We start from the raw sequence: 24,743 nt of genomic DNA, 5'->3' as shown, positions 1-24,743 counted from the left end.
CAGCAAAAGCAAATGATGTATATTCCCTTTAATAGACAGTAGCTCTGGCAATTTAAAGGGTATGTACAACATTTGCTTTTACTGCAATTTTCAGAGATAAATGGACTTGGGGGATAAGTATGTTATAGCAAATAATGTAAAATTGATTGTTTCGCGTTTTGGGCTTGTTATTGCTGGAGGAACCAAGAAAACCAATCATGTTCTGGTAGTCTGGTTCCCCGACCACACTTAAGATGAAACAGAGCAATTTATAGACTTTGGGGAATTGTTAGGCCAGAGAACCAGTCTAGCAGGTGTACCCCTTCACAGGTGTGTAATCAATTGCAAAGACAATGCGCAATAGCCAAATATGAAAAGTAGGAGCAGTTTTTGAGAAAAAAAAAGCCAGTTTTCCCCCCGACATTGGTCGGCAAACCAGCGCTGGAAAAATACAATTTTTCTTGAAAATGTCAGCAGGAGCTACGATTTTAGAGGATGCTTTAGACTGTCATTCCTTAATAGAAACAATCCAGTACGGTATTTCGTTATAATTTGATCGTTTCGTTTTTTTGATGTTTGCAAATGTTGTATCGTCCCTTTAACCCTAACAACCCTGAGCCCATCAAGCTCCAACAGCGGGTTTTGCTTGATTTTGGCAGGGTTGGTACCGAACACTGGCCAGCTGGTGTTGGACTTTGATTGACTGGGTACCAAAGGCCCAGGGAGACCCTGTTGAATTTTGTGAGGTTCGGGGCAGAAGGGCATGAGATTTGTGAACACGTTGGAGTTCACTGGCATTTCTTCGTGGGTATGCTCACCCACGGTCCTCAGCACAGCTTGTGGTCAAATGTGCATGTACATATTGCTTTATTTTGTTAGGTTTGGTACCATCCCTATCCAATCACTCGACAATGCATAGGCCCATCCATACCAAGTCAATCATACTCCAACAGTTGGAGTTTGGCAGGTTTAGTACTGTTCCCCGTACAAGGCCTGTTGGAGTTTGGCAGTTTTGGTACCAGTGCTTACAGACCTGTATGCAGCTGTTGAAATTTGTTAGGTTTGGTATACTTTCTAGTGCAAGAGCCTAGGGGGTTAGGGTTAAGGGACCCATCTCGTTTGGTTGGGTCAGAAACATTTCCGAAGGAGCACGCCAGCTACCTACTCGTCGTGGTGACCGTACACCCTCCGCAGTTTCTCCCGCTTGTTGCGGTTGCCGTGCTTCTTCCAGGGCTTGTCCGCCAAGCGCTGCTGGCTGGCCGACAGCTGCTGCGGGGATGACTCTTGGCCTCTGACCCCGCTGGTGCCGCCCCTGGGGCCGATGGCTCCCTTGGTGTGCGACGCTACGGTCTTCTGTGCAAAGAAGGCCTCGTCTATCTTGCTTGACGTGGGTTGCTTCTTCAGCTGTTCAATTAAAAGAAGAAAAAAATTAATAGGGAAATAATCTACTAAATTATGGCTTTGTCAAACAAGCACTATTTTATCAAGGGAAGGGGCAACCTCGTCCCCAGTGCTTACTTTATTTCCAACCGCGTTTCCAATAGTAAACCCTGGATAGGAAACTTTCTTCCTGTATCCTGATTGGATATCGCAATTGGCTAGTAATGGATTTTTATGGTGTACTTGGTGCTATTATTCACAACGTGCAGTACGTGTTTTCGCGATCATGCGTCCACGCCTTCTCGAAAATACTAATTTCCTTTCCAATTTGCTCATATTTTTATGTAATATGATACTGCATGTTGTCTCTAAGATCGTAACAGTCTGATTTCAAAAATCGTGTTTTCGTAACTCACGCCGTGCACGCGCTGCTACGAATTGACTCTGTTTTTACCCCAGACACTGCATACAAAAGCAAACGCTAATGTGTAACGCATATCCAGGCACCAGACTGTTCCTCATTTGCATACGTGTTCAAAAATCTTGCACATGCAAATGATCCAATACCAGGGTGAGAGAGCAGGTAGTGGTGGGCGCGTACTGCTCGACACCCTGGGGACGAGGTTGGGGAAGGGGTGCCTCGAATTGTCTATTTTTTATTACTTGTTTTGACTTTTGGACCGAAAACTTTTGATTTTTTGACCGAAAAAGGTATTTCTCAATGGGAATGTGCTTGGGAGGTTTTAAACATTATGTTTAAAACCGGTTGGAGTCTTCGCTCGTACACCCGCCCTGAAAACAGGACGCTGGGATACTCTGATGAATTCACGCTCTGATTGGTTGGATTTTGCGTGACCTGTGACCATTGCGTCATCACGATCATGACTCTGCAAGGTTTGAAACGGCCGTTAATACTGATTCATTACTCTTTTATTCCAGTTTAGAGATTTTTTTTTTTTCATTGAAAATCTTAACAATGTAGGAAATTCTGTAAAACTTATCTGTGTTGTAAATTTACAATTCCCGTCACTTGCTCAGGCTCTGTGTCGAATCACGAACGGACGGATTGCATTATGCGACACTCAAAACTTTGTCCACACTGTCCGCAATGAAACAGAAATCACATCCGGTATGGAACGTGTGAATTTCTATTGGAAGTTTTCAGATAGCATTTGCGCACATTGTCTAACTGCGGTCTTGAACAGCTGCAGCCAGATGCTTTATACATAGGTCATAGGTCACTTCCTTCACAAGATTCTGTGAAGTTCATCAGAGTATCCCAGCACCCTGTTTGCAGGGGGGGGGGGGGGGTACGAACGAAGTTGGAGTCTGGAATGCTGATAATTACCCTCGGCTTGGCCTCGGGTAATCATCAGCATTCCTGACTCCAACCAGTCTTATACATAGTGTTTAAAACCTCCCAAGCACACATTTATTCCCTTATTTAACCCTTTCAATACCACATTGTTTATTGACTTGGCTCTCCCCAGGACCAAATTGTTTGCTCAGTCATGCGGAAATCACTAGAGCATGAAAGAAATGACCACAAGTCCAAAACTCGCTTTTTTCAACCCAGATTTTCACTGCCAAGGAGTGATTTAAATCATAGGTGTTGTGTGTAAAGTTTGTTCCTTGAACCTTACTCTTTTATGTGATGTAAAAATGAAGTCCATATGTGTAAAGATAAGAAAGTTATGCCTGTTTGTTCATCTGGTTCCATTTATCAAACTGCAAGCCATTTCACATGACCAAATGGCACTCCATACCTCAATTTGTGTGTGGATACTTCTGAAGCACTTTTCTCATTTTTTTGTAATAGCAACACTATGAATAAACTACACCATTAGAACGATCCGAAAACGCTCTTTCAGCTGGTATATGGTTGTTGTATGGACGGCCAAACACATCAACATGCCGCCTTTCTGAAAAGTAGTAAATAATCTGTGTTGAGGGTGTTCTGTGTGTGGTTTCCTGGTCGACTAAAGTCGCCCATGGTAAAGAAAGGGTTAAGACCGGCCACGTGACGGGCTCTCGACCAATGGGAATGGGAAAACTGTCGTGGGTATTTATGAATGAAGTTTACACGGCAACTGTTACCCTACGTACTTTGGTTCCTTCGTCGGTGATGACAGGCCCCGAGGCTTCCCGCTGCTTCCTCGCCGTGTCGCCACCACCGCGACTCACATCCATCTGGGAGAAGTCCTGAAACTCGACGGGATCGATCCCTGGTGGGGGGTGGCTGTACAGCAGTTTGCCCTGTGACGTGAGAAAAATATAACCAAACTCCTTGTAATGAAGACGAGGTCCAGTCAACCAATACCCAAATATCAACTGCTTCCAACTATGTACATGTGGTATAAACGAGCTACCCAAGGTGATCTGCGGAATGTTCTATTTTTTGTTTTCTGAGACAAAGGCAAGGGGCAATAGAAGACTATTCAACCACCTACAGCAGTCACTATTTGTTTATTATGTCACATCTCTCGCTGGTTCTCCATCCTGGTTGGCTAAAACACGGTCATGTGTTGTTCACTAATATAGGCTAGTGCATGAAATTCGCGTCAGCGTGAACTACACACGCGTCAAGACATCGCGCGCGTAATTTCCGGAATATAGTGCCCGATATGGCACTATACTTAACATTTTTTGACAATTATTTTTTGCTTAAAGGGAATGTACATCATTGGCTTTCGCTTTAATTTTTAGAAATGAACTATTTGAGGGGTTAGTATAATATGATCAAATATTGTTACACTGACATGTTTGAAGTTTTGTGTTCGAAAATGCTGGAAAACCAAGAAAAACAAAAAGGTTCAAGTAGTCGGGTTCCCTGACTCAATTAAAATTGAAATGGATCAATTTATAGATGCCGAAAAATTGTGAGGTAAGGGAACCAGTCTAGCTGGCCTGCACCCGTTCATGAACATGTAACCAATAGCAAACACAATTTGGACTGAAACAAATGGTAAATTTGGAGCAGTTGAAAAAATAGTAAGGGTTTTCCAACGGTGGTCGGCCGACCACCGTTGGAAATGAATACAAAAATACCATTTTCTTGAAAATGACTTCACACCAGGTGCCATAATTTTACAGGATGTTTAAGAGTGTCATTTACCAACATCCTAGTTAGGTATTTCGTAAAAACTTGGTAGTTTTATTTTTCGATGTTTGCAAATGTTGTATTTTCCCTTTAACAATAAAAACCTTCCCTATAACGCGGTGACACCCAATCAACACCTGTATGCTTGTTCTCACAGACATCTGATTGCCATGTCAGCCGCTATGCATATATCACTATTCAGAGCAAGGCTGCTGTTGTATTGTCAGTTTGGGCACCCACAATTATGGCCAAGTTCGCGCAAGGACTATAGTTGACCAATGGTTAACTGACGTTTGCCCGAACTCTGTCTAGTCGACGGTGGTTGACTACGCTAGTCGACTATTTGGAACCAGCCTACTGGGGTTGGTTGCTTCGCTGGTAACCAATAGCCGCGCGCATTCATAACGCTAGCAGAGAACCAGGATCCAGAAGTTTTGCGATGACATTTTGACCAGCGTTTGACTAGAGATGTTCGCACTTTGCTATTAGTGTGCAGGCGTAAGGTACGTCACAAATCAACCACTAGTCGACTAATGGTCCTTGCCCGAACTTGGCCAAGGATTTAAAAAAAAGGGAATATTATATGATACGCTATCGGCCATTCAAGACACAAAATCTGTGGGTGAGGTGCTATATCATAAGCTATTTCCATGTAGGATACAGCAGCAGATAAAACATTCATTTATTTCCATGAAACTTTTTGTTATTATAAGATGGAATTTTGCGTCGGGGTGATATAATTTAAATTAGGTTTTGCCCTTCACCGATGTTTAAACACTGTATACTCAGTGTGTTACCTCCCAAGTGAAAGTTGGAAAAAATCACTCGGGTGGGACTCGAACCCACGACCTCCTGCTTTCTAGTGCAGATGTCTTACAACTCGACCACCGAGCTAACGGGATCGGTTGGCCGGTTCGAATCTGATGTACATAGCAGCGGGTACTGCATAAACTATTATAAGATGGAATTTTGTGACGGGGTGATATAATTTAGGTCGTGGGTTCGAGTCCCACCCGAGTGATTTTTTCCAACTTTCACTTGGGAGGTAACACACTGAGTATACAGTGTTTAAACGTCGGTGAAGGGCAAAACCTAATTCAAACTTGTTGTTGTTTGTTATGTGGTCCCTTCATTACTCCAGACTCAATGACCATTTGCTGCCTAAAACTCTTCAACAACAATAAAAGCTGAAGAATTTGTTCACCTTCACGTAGTCTTTCAGGACGACTCTTGCTGCTCTAGGGCAGTCTGGGATACCATGGTGGGTCATGAAGCCTCGCATATCTGTACAGAATAAAATCAAAATAATGTAGACAAATTAATAATGCATTGAGATGGGGAAGTCTAACAGGTAAAAACATATCCAAATAAACATATCCAAATAAAACTGTAAAGTCTGGCCTATTAACTTCGTCAAAACTTTGACACAAATTGATACAGGTTTGCTTTCTGAATTTAATGATTTCTTACTGTCCTTTCATCTTTGCCGTTGCCCCACAAATTTTGAGTCGCCAGCCGGGCTACTTAAGGAAAAGTATTACTAACCCGCCGCTGTTTTGACTAGCATTTGGCTAGCAGGCTACCGCTAAAGTCAAACCCCGACTGCTATTGAACCTAGAAGCGCTCTGTAATAAAAACATCAAGTGCCCACAAAATACTACAGAAGGTAACACATTTGTGAGAGTTTGTGACTTTTGCTTAGTGTATCAATTTGTAGCCTTTCGTCAAAGCCATTGTGGCTTAACTTGCCGGCATTAGACAAAGCGGCGAATACGGCAAATCGACTGGAGCGGGAGACCACACATATGAGTGGTGAAGCAACGAGGCATTTTACAACTTGTCAAGAATTTCTTATGTTTTTCTTTATAATCTCAATTTAGCAAAATTCCAACCAATCATCAGCCTTTTAGTGCGTGCGTGGCTACTACCCGGACGCGTCGAGGCGCCCGGATGCTTGCACAAAATTTAAAAACAAAAAATGCGAGTCTAGTTTTCCACAAGACCGTGACCGCGTAATTGTTCTTACATTATCTTATTTTAATTGTACTTATAAAAGTATTTCAAGAAATTATTTGAGTGTATGAACTTATTTTTTATCTCAAACTTACAGTTACTTGCTCCAACGTTTTCCTTACTCACCCTTCTTTCACAAATGGAAGCAACTGGGCAAAATCCGCGTTGTGATTGGTTAACCTTTCAGCACTCTTCTTATTTGCATAAAAATATGAATAATTCAACAAAATCAAGTTGAAAAAGGCTTTGTGGCTTCGCCACTCGTGCGTGCTAGCTGACTTAATCTTTGCTCCAGTCGCTTTGTGTTTTTTCGCAGCTCCGCCGCTCTAAGCCACGATGGCCTTGGCGAAAGGCTAATCGATTTGCTAAGCGGCAATGATGATTTGTGCTTACAGGCGTAGGCATTTAGGAACTCCCTTGCCGTGGGGATCCTGTTAGCATCTTCCCCATCACGCGGCTTGATGATGTTGATGCCGTAGATGCTGTTTAGGATGTGTCTCGGGATCCGCTGACACAAGTACGGTGGGGTTAAGGAGAAAATGCTGAACTCTAGCAAGGGCCCAGTTTATCTAATTATTATGTGAGCTGATTCGACGATTAATAAGCCTCTGTACTGATGACGTAACACTTTGTTAATACGTGTGTACTTTCCTATGGTGCTCAGTGGACCGCAGACGTCACAGGGAGAAAAAGTGGACCCCAAATTTATCGAATGACCCACTGGTGAATAGTCTGAGTATCAACCATTAACCAACGTCTGATATATGAGAGCAATGCACATTTTATGTGACCCCGCGTCAGCCAATCGGAGTCAACTTTAGAAATTGTGACGTCGTTTCCATCAGAAACATGGACTAAGCTATGGATTGGTCAATTTTGGCTGACATGGTTTCTTTAATGTAACAATGGGTTACTGAAGACCCTATATAGAAGGCGCCAGCTGAATGGTCAGAATCTGGAGGTCAAGAGGCAGTCTTGTGTTGCATAATTTAACGCCAAATCTGCTCGCATATCACAGACCCTTGCTGTGCAAGGGGATATTTCATAGTCCACTGGCGCAGTCCTTCTGATTTGAGGTGTGCGATTGCACCCCCACCCCATTGCATGCCTAAAAGCTTCCCGAGAAGTGCGAATAATCGCATGCCTGAATCCCTCTGTACAGCACACCTCCGCATACATTTACGGCATTATTACACTTCTGTGAGCTTTTAAAATGGTTTTACTGTAAACCATGATGAATATTATTAAAAAACATACCAGATTGGTCAGTCCCTGTTTGGACCACAGAATCACAAACCTAGAAAAATCACACGCCTAGAAAAATCACACGCCTAAAAAAATCACACGCCTAGAAAAATCACACGCCTAAAAAAATCACACGCCTAGAAAAATCACACGCCTAGAAAAATCACACGCCTAGAAAAATCACACGCCTAGAAAAATCACACGCCTAGAAAAATCACACGCCTAGAAAAATCACACACCTAACATCACAAGCCTAGAAAAATCACACGCCTAGAAAAATCACACACCTAACATCACAAGCCTAGAAAAATCAAACGCCTAGAAAAATCAAACGCCTAGAAAAATCGCATGCCTAGAAACATCTAGGTGCATATTTCCACACACCTGTGATATTCAAATCAGAAGGACAACTGGTGAAGGGCAATATCCAACGTTGAAGTTCACAACAAATGCTGTCACATTTTGTACTTGACTCAATATGCCTCATGATGACATCACACTTTGTTTACGTGTGTGCTTTCCTATGGTGCTCAGTGGACCGTGGGCCCCCACTGGCTCCATAGGAAAGTGCACATGTAAACAAAGTGTGACACCATCAGTACAGAGGCTTAATAGGATACATACATAGGTGTTAACCCTCTCAAAAATCACCTTTTTCCACATTAGGCCAAAAAAAAAAAAGTCTCCGGTTTCTGGTATGCGCGCGCGTCGCCGTAGCCATGCGCGTCGGCAAAATGAAAAAGTTTTTTTTTCAATACAAAATGATGTCTCAAAACCGCCAAACTCACTGGTTTGACTGGAATCCTGCTGCTGCACAATTTTAACGTGTTTTTAGATGGGGGTTATGATCGAGAATAAGCTTTATGTGGCCTCTCTGGACTCCCATATATTTGCACTAAGTTTAGTCGGGCACCATTTGCAGTCATCAGCCGACATTTGAAGCCAAAAAAAAAAAAAACAGGTAAAAAAAAAAAAAAAAGCCGCGTCGCCGCACCACTTTTGGGGCAAGCTCCATACCAGAAACCGGAGACTTTTTTTTTGGCCTTAGGCAAAGACATCCAAAAATATGACAACACATCCTCAGCAGAGAAACTTGTGACCGAGCATAACATTTTCAGAATATCTGGAGAAGGCTTGATGTGATAAAGGATATGAGTGAGGTAGGAGGCATGAAGTCCCTGAGATGGTCGATGCACAGGACGCCATTGACGATCATCTCTGCCTTGGATGAGACCATGGATGGCATGACCAGACCGGGACAGTCACACAGGCACATGGTGGGCTCCACAAACAGCGTCTGGGGATGAGAACAACCATAATAGAGAAACTGAAATAATAAAGTCAACTTTATTAATGAAATACTTTAAATGAATAAATAGTTAAATGAAAATGACTTGAAGTTTGCATGGCGGTTGAGATAAAATTGAGGACATTTTAACACCATGTGGAAAGAAATCTCTTCAGGGAAGAAGTGTGGTTCTGAATAAGAACTCGACCAACCGGTTCTTTTCAGAACCACACTTTTTCCCAGAAGAGATTTCTTTCCACATGGTGTTACCCGAAAATCTCCTCTATTTTAGTTAATCAACAGCAAGATCAATTAAAAGTGTTCGAATTTTTCAATGTCTATGACTTTTGTATTCGTTTAATTATACTAAGTTAAATTAACTACCTGGAAATGTTTTGTTCTTCCTGGAGTTGCTGACACAGGAACTTTCTTCTGTTGCATGATGGCATTAATGGTGGAACTCTTACCGACATTGGGATAACCGACCTGCAAAATAAAAGCAAGAACCAAAATTTCAAAGATCAGGCATGTAGCATCATTTGCTTTCTGTATAATGATTTTGTTTAAATCTGAAACAACAGAAGAGCTCAAAATCGTAAAGGGTCCATTCGTGAGGTGACTTTTTCTTAGGAACAACTTTCAACTTTCAACTCCTCATACAAATTGTATGAAAAATATTTGACGCCCCCTTTTGGTTAATTTTTGTGGGGAGTGTGTGGCCTACTGGTTAGGGTTCGTGACTCATGATCAGAGGGTCCGGGGTTCGAATCCGGCCACTGGCCATATATTGTGTCCTTGGGCAAGCCACTTCACCCCACTTGCCCCTCTCCACCCAGGAGTATAAATGGGTACCGGCATTAGCTGGGGAATAACCTGCGATGGACTGGCATCCCATTCAGGGGGAGTAGAAATATTCTCAGTTGACTGGTGCCACTGAAACCTGGAGATAAACACCGGCCTGATGAGCCACATTGGCTCGCGACAGACTTTACTTTTTTACTTACTTTGGTTAATTTTACTGAAAAGTGCACTTCTCTTTTATCATTTCCAATTGTCCGTGCTTTTCCGGACAACTGAGGGCGCTGTTGCTGTGATGTCATTTCAGGAAAACATTGTTCAGGCTAGGGGTTTTCTGTTCAAATTGTGAACCCAAAATTGAGCCCATTGAAAAAATTTGTGACAAAAGTTTGCTCCTTGACTTACTGCCATGTACTGACACAATAATGAATCACCTAAGAAAAGAAAATTCACGACAGCTAACATGCTAAATATCTAAAATTTTTGGCAACTTTTGGTGCTGAAATAGCTGTAACATTCAGGTTTCTGCCTAAAATGACATTACAGTTTTGCTCATGAAGACGGAAATTCGCATTAGCATGAACATAAAAAAGGCACCAAAGTACCCTTAAAACCCTAACCCACCTCACTCCTCCAAAATCCTCCTGGCGGTTTTGGAGGATTCTAGAGGATTGAGGATGAATGGTGATTGAAGCACATGAGGATTCTGGAGGATTGAGGATGAATGGTGATTGAAGCACATGAGGCTTTTGGAGGATTGAGGATGAATGGTGAATGAAGCACAAGAGGATTTTGGAGGATTGAGGATGAATGCATTTTGAGGCAGGACTGCCTGATGATTTTGAAGGATTTGGCGTTGGTTATCCTTCATTTAGACACGAGTGCAAAGTTTTGGGATGAGGAGGATTTTGGAGGATTGAGGATGAATGCCTTTTGAGGCAGGACTGTCTGACAATTTTGAAAAATTTAGGCGGAGTTGCAAAATTTTGGAAAATTTTGGAGGATTGAGGATGGTTGTAAGCAACAAGGGCCTAGGGGGTTAGGGTTAATGGGGTTAACTGACATTGCATGGGCCCTTTATTACGATGCGTAACAACTAACCTATTTAAATTTCAGCTCAATGGACACTGTAGAATTTGAGAAACATATGCACTATGTTTTGGTCTCTTAAAGAGGTTGTGGAATGCTCGAAGACATTTCCGTCATTTTTCGGGTATATGTAGCCTAAGGTGTGATGAAATAAAAACGACTATTGTTTCTGTCATGAAATGAGTACAAAGGGTACTTTTGAGAGCTGTTTTTCAGGTCCTGTTTCGACCCGAACGTGCAATTTGTGTAAAAGTCGTCGTTGCGGGCAGCAAACAAAACACAGTAAATCGTGACGTAATAAACAGGACTCGTTTATGCTACTCTGCATGCAACGACGACTTTTACACAAAATTGCACGTTCGGGTCGAAACAGGCATGACAGGACTTGAAAAATAGCTCTCAAAAGTACCTTTTGTACTCATTTTATGACAGAAACAATAGTCGTTTTTATTTCATCACACCTTAGGCTACATATACCCGAAAAAATAACGGAAATGTCTTCGAGCATTCCACAACCTCTTTAAGTGGAGTCTTTTGCTAAACCCCTACTTTAAAACCACTTTGAATGACTGTTATTTCCACCATAACAATACCATTTCTAGGGAAAATAATTTCTCAGGGTATTACATACAATCCCTCACTTCACTTAAAACAAGGTTTTTCTCATTAAATCGGTACATGTACAATTCTGGATAATTACCAATATTCCTACTGTCTTTCAAATGACAATTTCTTCATTGTCTTCTCTCTCTACTTTTTTTTCAGGCATCCGGGCTACAGTGTCAGTGCGCTTAAAGGGAATGTACATCATTGGCTTTTGCCGTAATTTTCAGAAATGAACTATTTGAGGGGTTAGTATGATAGGTCAAATATTGTTACACTGACATGTTTGAAGTTTTGTGTTCGAAAATGCTAGAAAACCAAGAAAAACGAAAATGTTCAAGTAGTCTGGTTCCCTGACTTCACTAAGGATAAAATGGATCAATTTACAGATGCCGGAAAATTGTAACGTAAGGGAACCAGTGTAGCTGGCCTGCACCCGTTCATGAACATGTTGCCAATAGCAAACAAAATTTGGACTGAAAAAATTGTAAATTTGAAGCAGAAGTTGAAAAATAGTTAGGTGTTTCCAACGGTGATCGGCCGACCACTGTTGGAAATGTATACAAAAATACCAGTTTTTTAAAAATGACTTCACACCAGGAGCCATAATTTTACAGGATGCTTTTGACTGTCATTTACCAACATCAAGTAAGGTATTTCGTAAAAACTTGATAGTTTTATTTTTCGATGTTTGCAAATGTTGTACATTCCCTTTAACAGGAATTGTTTTTCTCCTTGGCAGAGTCGTGGTTTAAGGGACTTGTACCCTTAATATGGCTAACACAAAAAGTTTGGGAAACAATAATTTCAAATTTGAGACTTTTTTCTCACCATGCCAACGGTCGTGACCCCCTCTTGAACTTTGGGCCCCGTGTGAAGGTCGTAAAAGAACTGAATGAGCTCCTCTCCCGTCAGGAGCTTACTGTCATTCACCACTGGGCCACACCCGGCCTGGCCACGCCCCTCCCCATCTCTATGGCCACGCACATTTTCTGCATCCCTCTCCTGTCTCGTGCTGGAACCGTCTTCATTGGCTTGCGAACTATCTTCAGAGTCTGGTGCGGCGAATCGTACAGTTCTAGATGAAGAAGGGTCTGTAGTTTCGTGCATATTGCTATCGTCCGTTTGTGGGAGGTTCGCACTGGCTGTCTCTGAATACTTTGAGATCTCCGTTTCCGGCCCGTCGTGAGTTCTTTGGTCAATACTAGTATTGAAGCTGGTTGGTGCGATAGCTGTCTCTGAAGAGTTTGGAGAAACGTCTCGGTTTGATGGCGCATGGAGTTGGTCGTTCTGTTGGTCTGTCTGTGCAACACCGGCATCAGGTCCGAGACTTTGAGGTTCAGTCTTGTCCGAGTCGGCACTGTGCAATTTTTCACCAGTTGTGTCACTAGTATCCTGTGGTGTGCCATCTTTAGGAAAAAAAAATATACATAATGCTTCAGAATTGTGTTCAATAGTGAATGCCGTTTTTAAATTATGGGTAACTGTGTAATATTATACAAATAATGAATGTTTGTGAGGGCAATGGTAAGAATAATTTCATGAGGTGGCAGATGAAATGTTCCATTCCACGAGGCGAAGCCGAGTGGAATGGAACATTTCATCTGTCACCGAATGAAATTATTCTTTCCATTGCACGAACGTGAAACATTCATTATTTGTTTTATATAACACCTGAATAAATCCTTGTCATCTCATTGGTTGACTTTTAATAGCCATTTTATTCAGGTTAAAATCTGTTTAAAAGTTCGACAAGTTCATCATATTTAATTTATGCAAACTGTTCATACTCAATTTATCTCAATTTAAAACAGCGCCACCACCTATGTACATCAGATTCGAACCGGCCAACTGATCCCGTTAGCTCGGTGGTCGAGTGGTAAGACATCTGCACTAGAAAGCAGGAGGTCGTGGGTTCGAGTCACACCCGAGTGATTTTTTCCAACTTTCACTCGGGAGGTAACACACTGAGTATACAGTGTTTAAAAACGTCGGTGAAGGGCAAAACCTAATTTGAAGATTTCCTAACACACACCAGAACAGAAACCCGGCAAGAAACTAATTTATATCTTGGAGTATCTCTAAAAGTGTGACGTCTAGAGACTTCTGGATTCCTGCAGGTTGTAGCCCTTTACTATTCAGCTTTCGTCATTATATTCCCAGTTTCAGATACATTCCTGATCCGGTTTCAGATTGTGACCATTTTTCTTACAGAGACCTTACCAGCATTGAAGTCAAGTACTTTTTCCGAGTACCAAGTACTGCCGAGCACTTGTTACCGAGTACGAGTACTTCCGAGTACAAGTACACCATTTCAAGCTGAAAGTATCGATAAAATAAGGCCGTGGTAAGTCAAGCTATACTTTTTTTTTTTTTCGAGTACTGCTTTTCGAGTGCAGGTACTTTGATGATCGAGTACAATTTCGACATGCCGAGTACGAGTACTTTGCTGCCCGAGTACGAGCACTGTCATTTTGAGTACGAGTACTTTGACAGTCGAGTACGAGTACTCTAAAAAAAAAGTACTTGAGTACGAGTACTACAAGACTGGACATTACAAAGTTCGAGGGCAACTCTTACCTTGAATGCAAGACGCAGGTTGGGAGGAGACACCGTGATTCTCGTCATCTTCATCACCGTCGGTATCTTCTGGGTCCGATTCGGAGGACTGTTCCTCGTCATTCTCGACATCTTCGTTCTCTTCTGCGGCCTGGAAAATTGAAAACATTTCAAAATGATCGTCATGGATACAATTCATGGGCTACATGCACATGTCCCTTCAGCAGTTATAATTATTAGGCCAAAAAAAACAAATATTCGGTCTCTGGTCAGACCAAAGTTCTGGAATTGACGCGGCGACGCGGGTTTTTTTTTTTTTTTTTTTTTTTTTTTCCTTCAAGCTTGGATTGTACAGACAAGGTGGGGTACTATTTTGCTTTTTTGGTGTCCTCGTGTACATTTGTGTCCTCCATAATTTGCCTTGGTGCTTTCGATCATTTGCCTTGGTGCAATTTCCCATTCCTTGGTGCTCTTTGGTAAAAAAAAATTGAGGAGGTGCGGCAATAGAGGGCGCTGTTGGAGCTACCGCGGAACATTTTGGAAAAAAAAAAGATTGACTTGCATGATTAAAATCGACGCGCGTGCTGACCAGAGACTGACTTATTTTTTGTTTTGGCCTTATTATGGTTTATTTATCTGAATTAAAAGCAGCCCACAGGCTGAAAACATTCAAATTTACAAATGGTATTTTAGTTAGAAACCACTTAAAATACAATCAATACATCTTTAAATTGTAAATTGAAAGGTACAAATCATAACGGGAGAAATTATTCATTATCATTAACAGACTTCTAAAGACTTGCTAAGACAAGACATTGCTGATTAAAACTGGGGTGTAAAACTATTTAAAATGATCATTAAAAAAAGAGAGTGGATCACAGAGGCTACACTAATTATTGACAGATTACTAAAGACTTGCTAAGCTAGACAAGAAATTGCTGATTAAAACTGGAGTTCATAAAACTGGAGTTCATAAAGATATGAAACTTCTATCAATGAACAGCAGCCGATTCCACGAACAAGTGTGTAGCTGGCGCCATGCGTAAGACTTTGTCTTTGTGGATTGCCTTATACAGTTACTCGTAAGGCCATGTCCTAAGCACTTGTTTACGGCTGTACATAACACGCGCACCCACGCAAGCCACTGGCTAGCGGCTGCAGTCACTGCCCATAGACTAGTGCATTATTGCTGGCCGTAGCCACATGATTGGGATATAGCCTATAAATCATAGGGCTATATGTGACCTGTTCTGTCAAAATCAGACTTTTCTGGGCATAAGGTCAAAAATGAGATTTTCGCATATTGTTAAAATATGTTCTGATTCCTTTTAATAGGTGGTTTGATTTTTGAAACCGGTCATTCCTCCGCAAAGTTATGCTATTTTGAAGTTCATTGGGTCGAAAAGTAGAAAACAGCGAAAATGGACACAACTGTCACAAAACAGACATTTCTTTAACTGATATACCTTAACAAATTATCAAAAAAACTATAATTAGAGATCAAATTAGGGTTTCAAACTTTTATAGTACATTTTAGACATGCTCAGGATTACAAATATGCAAAAATTAGAAAATGGAAAAAAAATCACCCCCACAGCGTTTTTTGGCCCTATCTCAATTTCAACCTCTGCCCAGAAGCGTCTGCTTTTGACAAAACAGGTCACATATTAGATTACTAGAGCGCTGACTCATGTACAAAGTGCTGCCTGCTGGGCGCGTCCATGTTTGTGCACAACCTATGGAAAACTCGAAATTTTATATGGCTTCTGTACAGCTATTTGCATTGGTATTCTAAACAGGCCAGCGCGTTACCGAAGTTGATCCGCCCAAAACCGAAACGCGCAATCAGTAAATGAGCATTTAATTTTGCTCTGCGCAAACAGCGTAACGCGTGCACGTATCCGCTGCAGATGCTTTTCGCCGTGACGTTTTTGAACGTACGTTCTACTTGCGCGTTGCATTTAGAGTACACTTTCAAAATCCCAATCCATCTAATGTCATTATGTTCTACAGACACGCACATGAATTCAAAATGTCTGCGCCCAGGACGGCTCCAAAGCGTCTCCGCGCGCAAGAATGAGGAGTTAGCACTCTAGTAATTTAATATAGCTCTAGTATGGGCCTAATACAAAAACAAGCCAGACTCTAAACACTGTACTGACCTCTCGTTTGATCCTCTCTGTTTCAAGCACAGCAGACCAGAAGGCAACCTTCAGCCCCTGTTGGGAGAAATAGTCGGCCCACTGCTGTCTCTGCAGTGGCGTGAGTAGATCCGCCTTGCTGATCAAAACCATATTCTCCTTACCGTTGCCAACCTCTTTGACATACTTCTCCTGCAAAAAAAAACATATTCAAAACAAATTAATTTTTTTTTAAAAATAAAACATTGAGAAGTTTCATTTGCAGTTTTGTCATAAGAAATTTGACTTTTAAGTACCGGTATTTCGCTATTTTTTATATTTCTAAAATCTTGCTCATTTCAAGTTAATTTTTGTTGTCGTTCTGAATTACTTTGTGGGACCAGGGTTGAGTTGTGCTCACACAACATGTGCATTGGCCATTCAGGTGAGTCGGCAAAATCAGGACTTACAGCAGGTTTCGGCATTCGCGTAAGTCGTCACAAATTCTCGGGTCCTGAGAGTGCCGACTTAGCCAGAGTTTACTGTATTAACAAAACAAGCACAGACTTTTTACATTTTTAGAATAAAATTATCTTTCAATTTACCAAATCTTCACAGCGGAACAGCAGGGGGTTGCGAGCGTCCACTATCTGGACGATGATGTCACTGCGCTCAATGACGCGCCACAGCTGACGCCAAAATTCCAAGTTTCGCTCGAAGGGCGTCATGACGACGTGATCCTTCTCTTGCAACCTGCAACATTGGGAGTTTAAAAAGTCCAAAAACTTTAAAGGGAATATACAACATTTGCAAACATCGAAAAATAAAACTACCAAGTTTTTACGAACTACCTTACTAGGATGTTGGTAAATGACAGTCTCAAGCATCTTGTAAAAGTATGGCACCTGGTGTGAAGTCATTTTCATGAAAATGGTGTTTTTGTAAACATTTCCAACGGTGGTCGGCCGACCAGCGTTGGAAAAACCTAATTATTTTTCAACTACTGCTCCAAATTTACCATTTTTTCAGTCCAAATTTTGTTTGCTATTGGTTACATGTTCATGAACGGGTGCAGGCCAGCTAGACTGGTTCCCTTGCCTTACAAATTTCCATCATCTATAAATTGATCCATTTTATCTTTTGTGGAGTCAGGGAACCAGACTACCTGAACACTTTTGTGTTTTTTTGGTTTTGCCAACCTTTTAGAACACAGAACTTCAAAAATGTCAGTGTAACAATATTTGATCTATTAAAACTAACCTCTCAAATAGTTCATTTCTGAAAATTACAGCAAAAGCCAATGATGTATATTCCCTTTAATTTGAAGAGTTGTATCTCGAGTCAATCACAAGTCCGATATCACTTGTTAACCCGTTCACGTCGGATGCATGTTAACATGATCTGGCTGTTTTTATACACAGGTATGGCTGACAGGTTTAACCCTTTCATGCCCACACTGTTTATTGACTTGGCTCTCCCCAGGACCAAATTGTTTGCTCAGTCATGCGGAAATCACTAGAGCGTGAAAAAAATGAGCACGAGTCAAAAACTCACTTTTTTCAACCCAGATTTTCACTGCCAAGGAGTGATTAAAATCACAGGTGTTGTGTGTAACGTTTGTTCCTTGAACATTACTCTTTTATGTGATGTAAAAATGAAGTCCATACGTGCAAATATAAGAAAGTTATGCCTTTTTGTTCACCTGGTCCCAATTATCAAACTGCAAGCCATTTCACCACGTGACCAAATGGCACTCCATACCTCGAATTGTGCGTGGATACTTCTGAAGCACTGTTCTCATTTTTTTGTAATAGTAACACTATGAATAAACCACACCAATAGAAAGATCCGAAAACACTCTTTCAGCTGGTATATAGTTAATGTATGGGCGGCAAAACATATCAACATACCGCCTTTCTGAAAAGTAGTGAATATGTCTGTGTTGAGGGTGTTCTGTGTGTGGTTTCCTGGTCGACTAAAGTCGCCCATGGGAATCAGCAGGGGGGTTCTTCTTGTCGACAAAATTCGCCCATGGTAAGGAAAGGGTTAATAAATGTCAAATGTCGACTCTCCTCCGGATGACATCTTCGCACGCTAATCCCCCATTAGTTTTGTACACACACACACAAAGTGCGAGAAGTCTGTGGAGGCGGGCCGTGTGTTGAACCTGTAAAAAGGCTGCTGGGCACGGGCTGTTGTGGTACAATTGACGCTCCGTGGGCCCACCTCCGAGTGTTGAAAAATTTGAGATTGCGGTACGAAATATCATACAAATACTGTTCAAATGACTCTCGCAAATCAATGTATTTGGCTGTATATCAAAAGTTGGCAGCTACATTTTGCCTTTTTCGAAAATCTAAATTTTCGGGAAAAAAATAATCCCGGCGCGAACTGGTCAATAATACCAATTTTTTTCCGTTAAGAAAAAAGTGAACATCTGGCAAGTGCAAAAGTGGCCAATTCTTCAAGAGTGACTACTCACAATGCCAGCTGACGACGCCATTCCAGGAAGGATTCTCGCTCCCTTTGGGCAAGCTTTTCTTTGGTAGTGTTGGCATCCCACTTTGGTCTATAAAAAAAGAAACAACATCACTCAACATTTACACCAATTATTGGATCTGGAAAAAAGTCACAATTAAAAAAATATTCAAGCTGCCTTAAGAAAACAAAAAATTACTGAAGTTTTTGAAGTTTTGAAATTTTGGAGGGCAAAAATCCTTTAACATTCGTCAAAAGCCATTTGCAATCACGGGGTAGAGGAAAATCACCGTCTATCATGGCTATCCAAATGCTCAACAATGACAGGCTAATATTATACATAATACAAAATGGTAAACAGGGGCAGAAGTGCGAAATTACTTTTTTTTTGCTTTTTTTGCTTTTTTTTCTTCAAGCTTGGATTGTACAGACAAGGTGGGGTACTATTTTGCTTTTTTGGTGTCCTCATGTACATTGGTGTCCTCCATAATTTGCCTTGGTGCTCTCGATCATTTGCCTTGGTGCAATTTCCCATTCCTTGGTGCTCTTTGGTCAAAAAAATTGAGGAGGTGCGGCAACAGAGGGCACTGTTGGAGCTACCGTGCAACATTTTGGAAAAAAAAAAGATTGACTTGCAAGATTAAAATCGACGTGGCGCTGACCAGAGACCGACTTATTTTTTTTTTGGCCTTACGATGAGTTTCATGAAATCGGGTGCTGGTTAGCCACTGATGCTTCGGAAAACTGACCAATAAGAAAGAGCTCATTTGGCTCATCAATATGTATGAGATATAATAATGGATGCTGCCCACCGTCTGGGAATGCACAGGAGATTCTTGTTGAGTTCTTGAGCCTCACGGATTGCTTTGGTTTCCTCGGCTGACGGCAGACCAGAATCATCTGGGTCAACCACTCGGATGTTTTGCCTCTCTATCATAAAATTAAAAAAAATGAAAAATAAAACCGGGTTAGGATTATAAGAGATACTTTGGTTTAGTTCTCGACTTGCCAAATTAGTGATTTTTTTGGGGGGTGCAAAATTTGGAGACTGCCTCAATCCTCCAAAAATCAACCGTTATTTCTTGAATTTGTTCAGTGGAGGGATGACCACCGTCTCCAAATCCTTTCAAAATCTTCCGACTGAATCAACAAAGTCCAGTAGTGTGAATGGTATTCAGAAGCAGTGCAGATGATATCTGGTAGATTTTGACAGATACATGTAACATCTTCCAAAGACCTGTTCTGTCAAAAGCAGACGCTTCTGGGCGGAGGATGTAATTGAGATAGGGCCAAAAAACGCTGTGGGGGTGATTTTTTTCCATTTTCTAATTTTTGCATATTTGTAATCCTGAGCATGTCTAAAATATACTATAAAAGTTTGAAACCCTAATTTGATCTCTAATTAGGCCTATAGTAGTTTTGATGATTTGTTAAGGTATATCAGTTAAAGAAATGTCTGTTTTGTGACGTTCGTGTCCATTTTCTCTGTTTCCTACTTTTCGACCCAATGAACTTCAAAATAGCATAACTTTGCGCAGGAATGACCGGTTTCAAAAATTAAACCACCTATTAAAAGGAAACAGAACATATTTTAACAATATGTAAAAATCTCATTTTTGACCTTATGCCCAGAAAAGTCTGATTTTGACAGAACAGGTCACAAATGACACATGAATGTATCATATGGGCATATGGCCACAATACTCTCCAATAGTCCACAGCTTCCGGTTGACTTGGGTCGATTTTAGTTTTCATACATTTAAGAGGAGTAGAAAGTTGCACAGAATATGTTCCTAAAAAAAATGATCGCATGGACCCTTTAACCCCAACTCCCTAGGCCTTTTTGCTAGGATGTAGCCTCAATCCTGCAAAATCCTCCAACTGGCCTCATGGAAAAATAGCATATCTATAGCCTCAATCCTGCAAATTCCTCTGTTATTTCTTAGAATATGGTCTATCGAGGGGTGACCACTGCCTGAATCCTGCAAAATCCTCCGGCTACGACTGTCAATAGGCTGAGGCAGAGGCAGTGACATCCTGGAGCAGTGCGGAGGATGCCAAGTATAATCAAGGACTAAATTTATCCACGGCTGAGCATAAACAACACAAGGTCCGGCCCAAGACCTTGACACAGTGCGTACTCCAAAATCAGCAACGCACTTTCGCCATGTAACCTCAATCCTGCAAATTCCTCCAATTTTTCAAAAAGGATTTTGGAGGGAGGATTTAGGGCAGTTAGGGTTAAGTCAAGCCAAAGCTCTTTCAGATTGTCCACATTATTTTTAATTTTTAATGGCAACCAGGGGAAGTAAGTTTGCTTTGAAAACCTTTGTTGTGTTTTCGAGCTACATTTTGGAAGTCTGGAAGTTTAATAGGTGTTGAGTTTTAGTCGTACCTGCTGTGAACTCGGTGCCGGCTAGCTCAGCTGTTAAGAGGAAATCATCCAAGTGACTCTGCTCTGTGACGGAGTTCAGGTTCAGACGACCCCACTCATATCCATCGTTCAGGTCACTTGTATGTAACTACAAAATAATGCAACGGAAATATGAAACAAATGGGAGTGATATCGGTCATGCGAGTATATGTGAGCTAGGGCAACAGCCACATCGAGGGTCTTTGGCCAAATCTGATGCAAGCTCAGTTAGGGACCGTGACCATTCAGCCCCGGTATGAAAAGGGCCCCCCGGTAAGCTCGTCCCCTCCCAAGAAGTCATTTCACACCGTCCTAGCTACCGGCCCAGGAGCTGGTCCGGTTGCTAATCAGGAACTCCTCTATCCTGGGGTCTATTGTTTGCAAGTATTGACACATGTAATATATCCCAGAAGAAACCCGCTTGTGGTTTTTATGTCTCAGCGTGAAACAACAGAACAATTTCATTGGCACAGATCAAAACCCCTGCCATGGGGTTTCGCGCACAATGGGACCATAAATTACCAAGGCGTTTGGAAGGATTTTATCTTTAATCCGGTAAGTCTGCTATTGTTCTGCTCTGGAGGTTCTCTGAAGGGCAATAAATTGATGCGCCTGACTGACTTCAAAACTTCTGGTCAGACAGGACCATGTACCGGACGAGACTGGGCTGAAGACCGGACTGGCTCTGGATTGGACGAGGTACCAGGGGGCCCTTTTCATACCAGGGCTGAATGGTCATGCCACGGTCCCTTAAGGAGCGATTATCACAACCCATGACGTCATGCAGCATTACCCCTAGTACTATGGGGCTCTAGTTGAGCCCCAAAGGTGGGCATATCAACGCGAACATACATTTTACTATATCCCATAGAGCTATATTAAATTACTAGAGTGCTAACTCATCATTCTGCGCGCGGAGACGCTTTGATTGAAGCCGTCCTGGGCGTGGATCCTGAATAGAGATCAGTGCACGTGGCCCCCAGACGATAAATGCATGGTACAGGAAACAGCCGTCGCATTTGCAACTCGCGCCCTCGCGCTCGCCAACAGCCAGCGCAGCCAGCAAAAACGAGTAGTTGACAGCGATCGCTCTCTGTGCCTGTTAATCGACCGCCATTAATTGTACACAATTTTTTTTGTGCACAAACCAATTGCGGTCCTGGCCATGCCTAAAAGGTTGTCAGGTTAGCGGTTATTCCTCCTGTTTTCACTGCAATTGTAGGCTGAATCTTCATCGTGGATCTTTTTTTTACTTCAAGGACCTGTGTAATGGTTATTCCAGGCAAGTTTGGGGTGAGTTGCAGTTGCAATTAGTGTGTAACGGGGACAAAATTGAACATTTTCCAAAATTTTTTGCCTATACTATAAGTTACGAGAAAAACTCGCTCCAGCCCTAGATGACAACCCAATGATAAAACTCAGGGCTGGGTAACTCCAGCTAGGAGTCAGACATGTCAGAGGGACAATTTCGCCAGGTTCGGAAATACACAACAGCGTGGCGTAGTTTACAAACAAGCCACGTGCACGGGTCTACCCAGAAGTGATAGATGAGACATCATAGAATACAACCATATGTAAGAAAATGCCTGTAATTTTTATGAAAACATCCTCAGTAGTGCGCGTACCACGGTGTGTGGCCAGAGGTTCAGCGCAGCATACCGTGGCCACACTAGTGGGGCTATTCCAGAGTAGGCCTAGTTAGGTGTTAGTCCGAGTAACTTGGACCCAACTTATCGCCTTTTTAAAAATTTGGACATGGTCTGGCGATAGTAGGGTCCAAGCCCATTCCGAGACCTAGACAACACAGTCACTGACAGTCCCAAAAACCAACATTTTCCAACAAAAAACATCAGATTTCACCTTCAAAACGGCCTCCAAATTACTAGGTATGCCACCTGAGGTACAAGTAGACATCGATAATTAAGATAGTTGTACTGAAGTTTACTTACGATCCGGAAAAAAAGTGAAATTTTCCGTTCATTTCGGAGAGCTCCCCTCGCGATCTTGAACACGTTAAATTTGCGATCGTGTTTAAAGTTTGAACGACGCGATTTCTTCTACATGCCCAGCGTACATTCGATGGTCCCCGTATCCCGTATGCGATTCCCTTACCGAGCGCGCGCGATGCATCGATTATGATAATGATCACGTTTGTAAACACATACATGTGCATTTCGAACTGTAAAAGGGAATCGGGAACCAGCTTGAACTGGTACCCGCTATAAAAGCTGCGCTAGTTCCCGACTCCCTATTATCGTTTGAAATGCACATGTGTTTACAAACGTGATCCAGTCTACTCATTATCATAATCGATGCATCGCGCGCGCTCGGTAACGGAATCGCACTCGGGATACGGGGACCATCGAATGTACGCTGGGCATGTAGAAGAAATCGCGTCGTTCAAACTTTAAACACGATCGCAAATTTAACGTGTTCAAGATCGCGAGGGGAGCTCTCCGAAATGAACGGAAAATTTCACTTTTTTTCCGGATCGTAAGTTAACTTCAGTACAACCATCTTAATTATCGATGTCTACTTGTACCTCAGGTGGCATATCTAGTAATTTGGAGGCCGTTTTGAAGGTGAAATCTGATGTTTTTTGTTGGAAAATGTTGGTTTTTGGGACTGTCAGTGACTGTGTTGTCTAGGTCTCGGAATGGGCTTGGACCCTACTATCGCCAGACCATGTCCAAATTTTTAAAAAGGCGATAAGTTGGGTCCAAGTTACTCGGACTAGTTAGGTGTCCATTTTCGCCACAACTCACCCAACTATTATCTGCATCTCTGCGCTGATTGGTAGCCTTGAATCGATCCTTTATTATGCTCTTACCCAAAACGCTTTGATTTTTCTTCTTTCCCATATTTATGATGACTCAAAAATGGACAAATTCTCGATTCGACTTAAATCACGTAACTACTATTACACATGTGTTACTAAACCAGTTGTGCAACACAATCGCGGAAATTTCAACCGGTTCCCTATCATTCCATTGACATATTTTTGTACAAAGCGTGCTTACCAGTGCCGGCCATGCGTTTAGTGCTCTCTTGAGGGCGCTATTAATTAAAGAAAGCAAGAGTAAAGATGAATAATATGAGTTTTTTTTTTAAAGAGAGAAGTAATTCTTCCATTCCAAAAGTTTATGCACAAAATTAATGTCCAACGAATCATTGCAGATAGCTTGCAATGTTCATTTGAAAATCGAGATATATACACAGTAGGGTTTTGTGAAATGATAAAGTTTTTCCTTTCCCCCTTTCTGATGTTCCACTATGCGAACGCAATGTGTCAAAAACCTGAGAATCTGGTTTTGTACGATGAACATCATACATGCGGCGCCCGTACGTGTACATGGTACCGTACGTCGTACTTGCGTTCATGTACTTCAACGTCGTGAATTATTGTCCAATCACAAAATGGCAACAAGGCTACGACTATTGCGCAGTTTTTATCGACAAATTCATCGAACATTTCGCGTTCAAAAAACCAAGTTTTAAAATAATTTTAACTTTTTAATTAATTGATACGCAGAAGATGTTCTTTATCGCTTTTTCTACCATATAAAGCTATTTTTAATGTTCAAAAGCCTATACAAAATTTGTTGACGCTCGCTGACGACCGTTGAGGCTTGTTGAGGCTTGTTGACGCTTGTTGACGCACTTTAGTAGGACCGCGTT

At 41.8% G+C, this 24,743-nt stretch overlaps 1 protein-coding gene across 2 annotated transcripts; it reads right to left on the bottom strand.

Moving 5' to 3' along the window:
• Positions 1–24,043, bottom strand: LOC119743071 (large subunit GTPase 1 homolog). 2 transcript variants are annotated; one of them, XR_005272957.1, is made up of 15 exons: positions 23,831–24,043; positions 21,048–21,174; positions 19,465–19,582; positions 18,657–18,743; positions 16,780–16,927; positions 16,217–16,387; positions 14,076–14,205; positions 12,327–12,904; positions 9,390–9,491; positions 8,871–9,014; positions 6,866–6,989; positions 5,664–5,743; positions 3,466–3,615; positions 1,085–1,383; positions 1–32 (listed from the first exon to the last, which is right to left on the bottom strand). XR_005272957.1 is itself a non-coding variant. In XM_038219417.1 (14 exons), exons 1-14 carry the CDS (start codon positions 23,924–23,926, stop codon positions 1,141–1,143), a joined length of 2,298 nt encoding a protein of 765 aa, XP_038075345.1. In that variant the 5' UTR covers positions 23,927–24,043; the 3' UTR covers positions 1,002–1,140. The 2 variants fall into 2 exon arrangements, 1 of the variants encoding a protein (XP_038075345.1); XM_038219417.1 differs by lacking the exon at positions 1–32 and having other exon boundaries at positions 1,002–1,383.
• Positions 24,044–24,743: the final 700 nt, after the last annotated feature.

The sequence above is a fragment of the Patiria miniata genome, unplaced genomic scaffold (genome assembly GCF_015706575.1).
Source record: "Patiria miniata isolate m_02_andy unplaced genomic scaffold, ASM1570657v1 HiC_scaffold_6, whole genome shotgun sequence".
NCBI classification, from domain to species: Eukaryota; Metazoa; Echinodermata; class Asteroidea; order Valvatida; family Asterinidae; genus Patiria; species Patiria miniata.
Note: the sequence above shows the minus strand (reverse complement) of the source record. Positions and strands in the feature narration are given on the sequence as shown.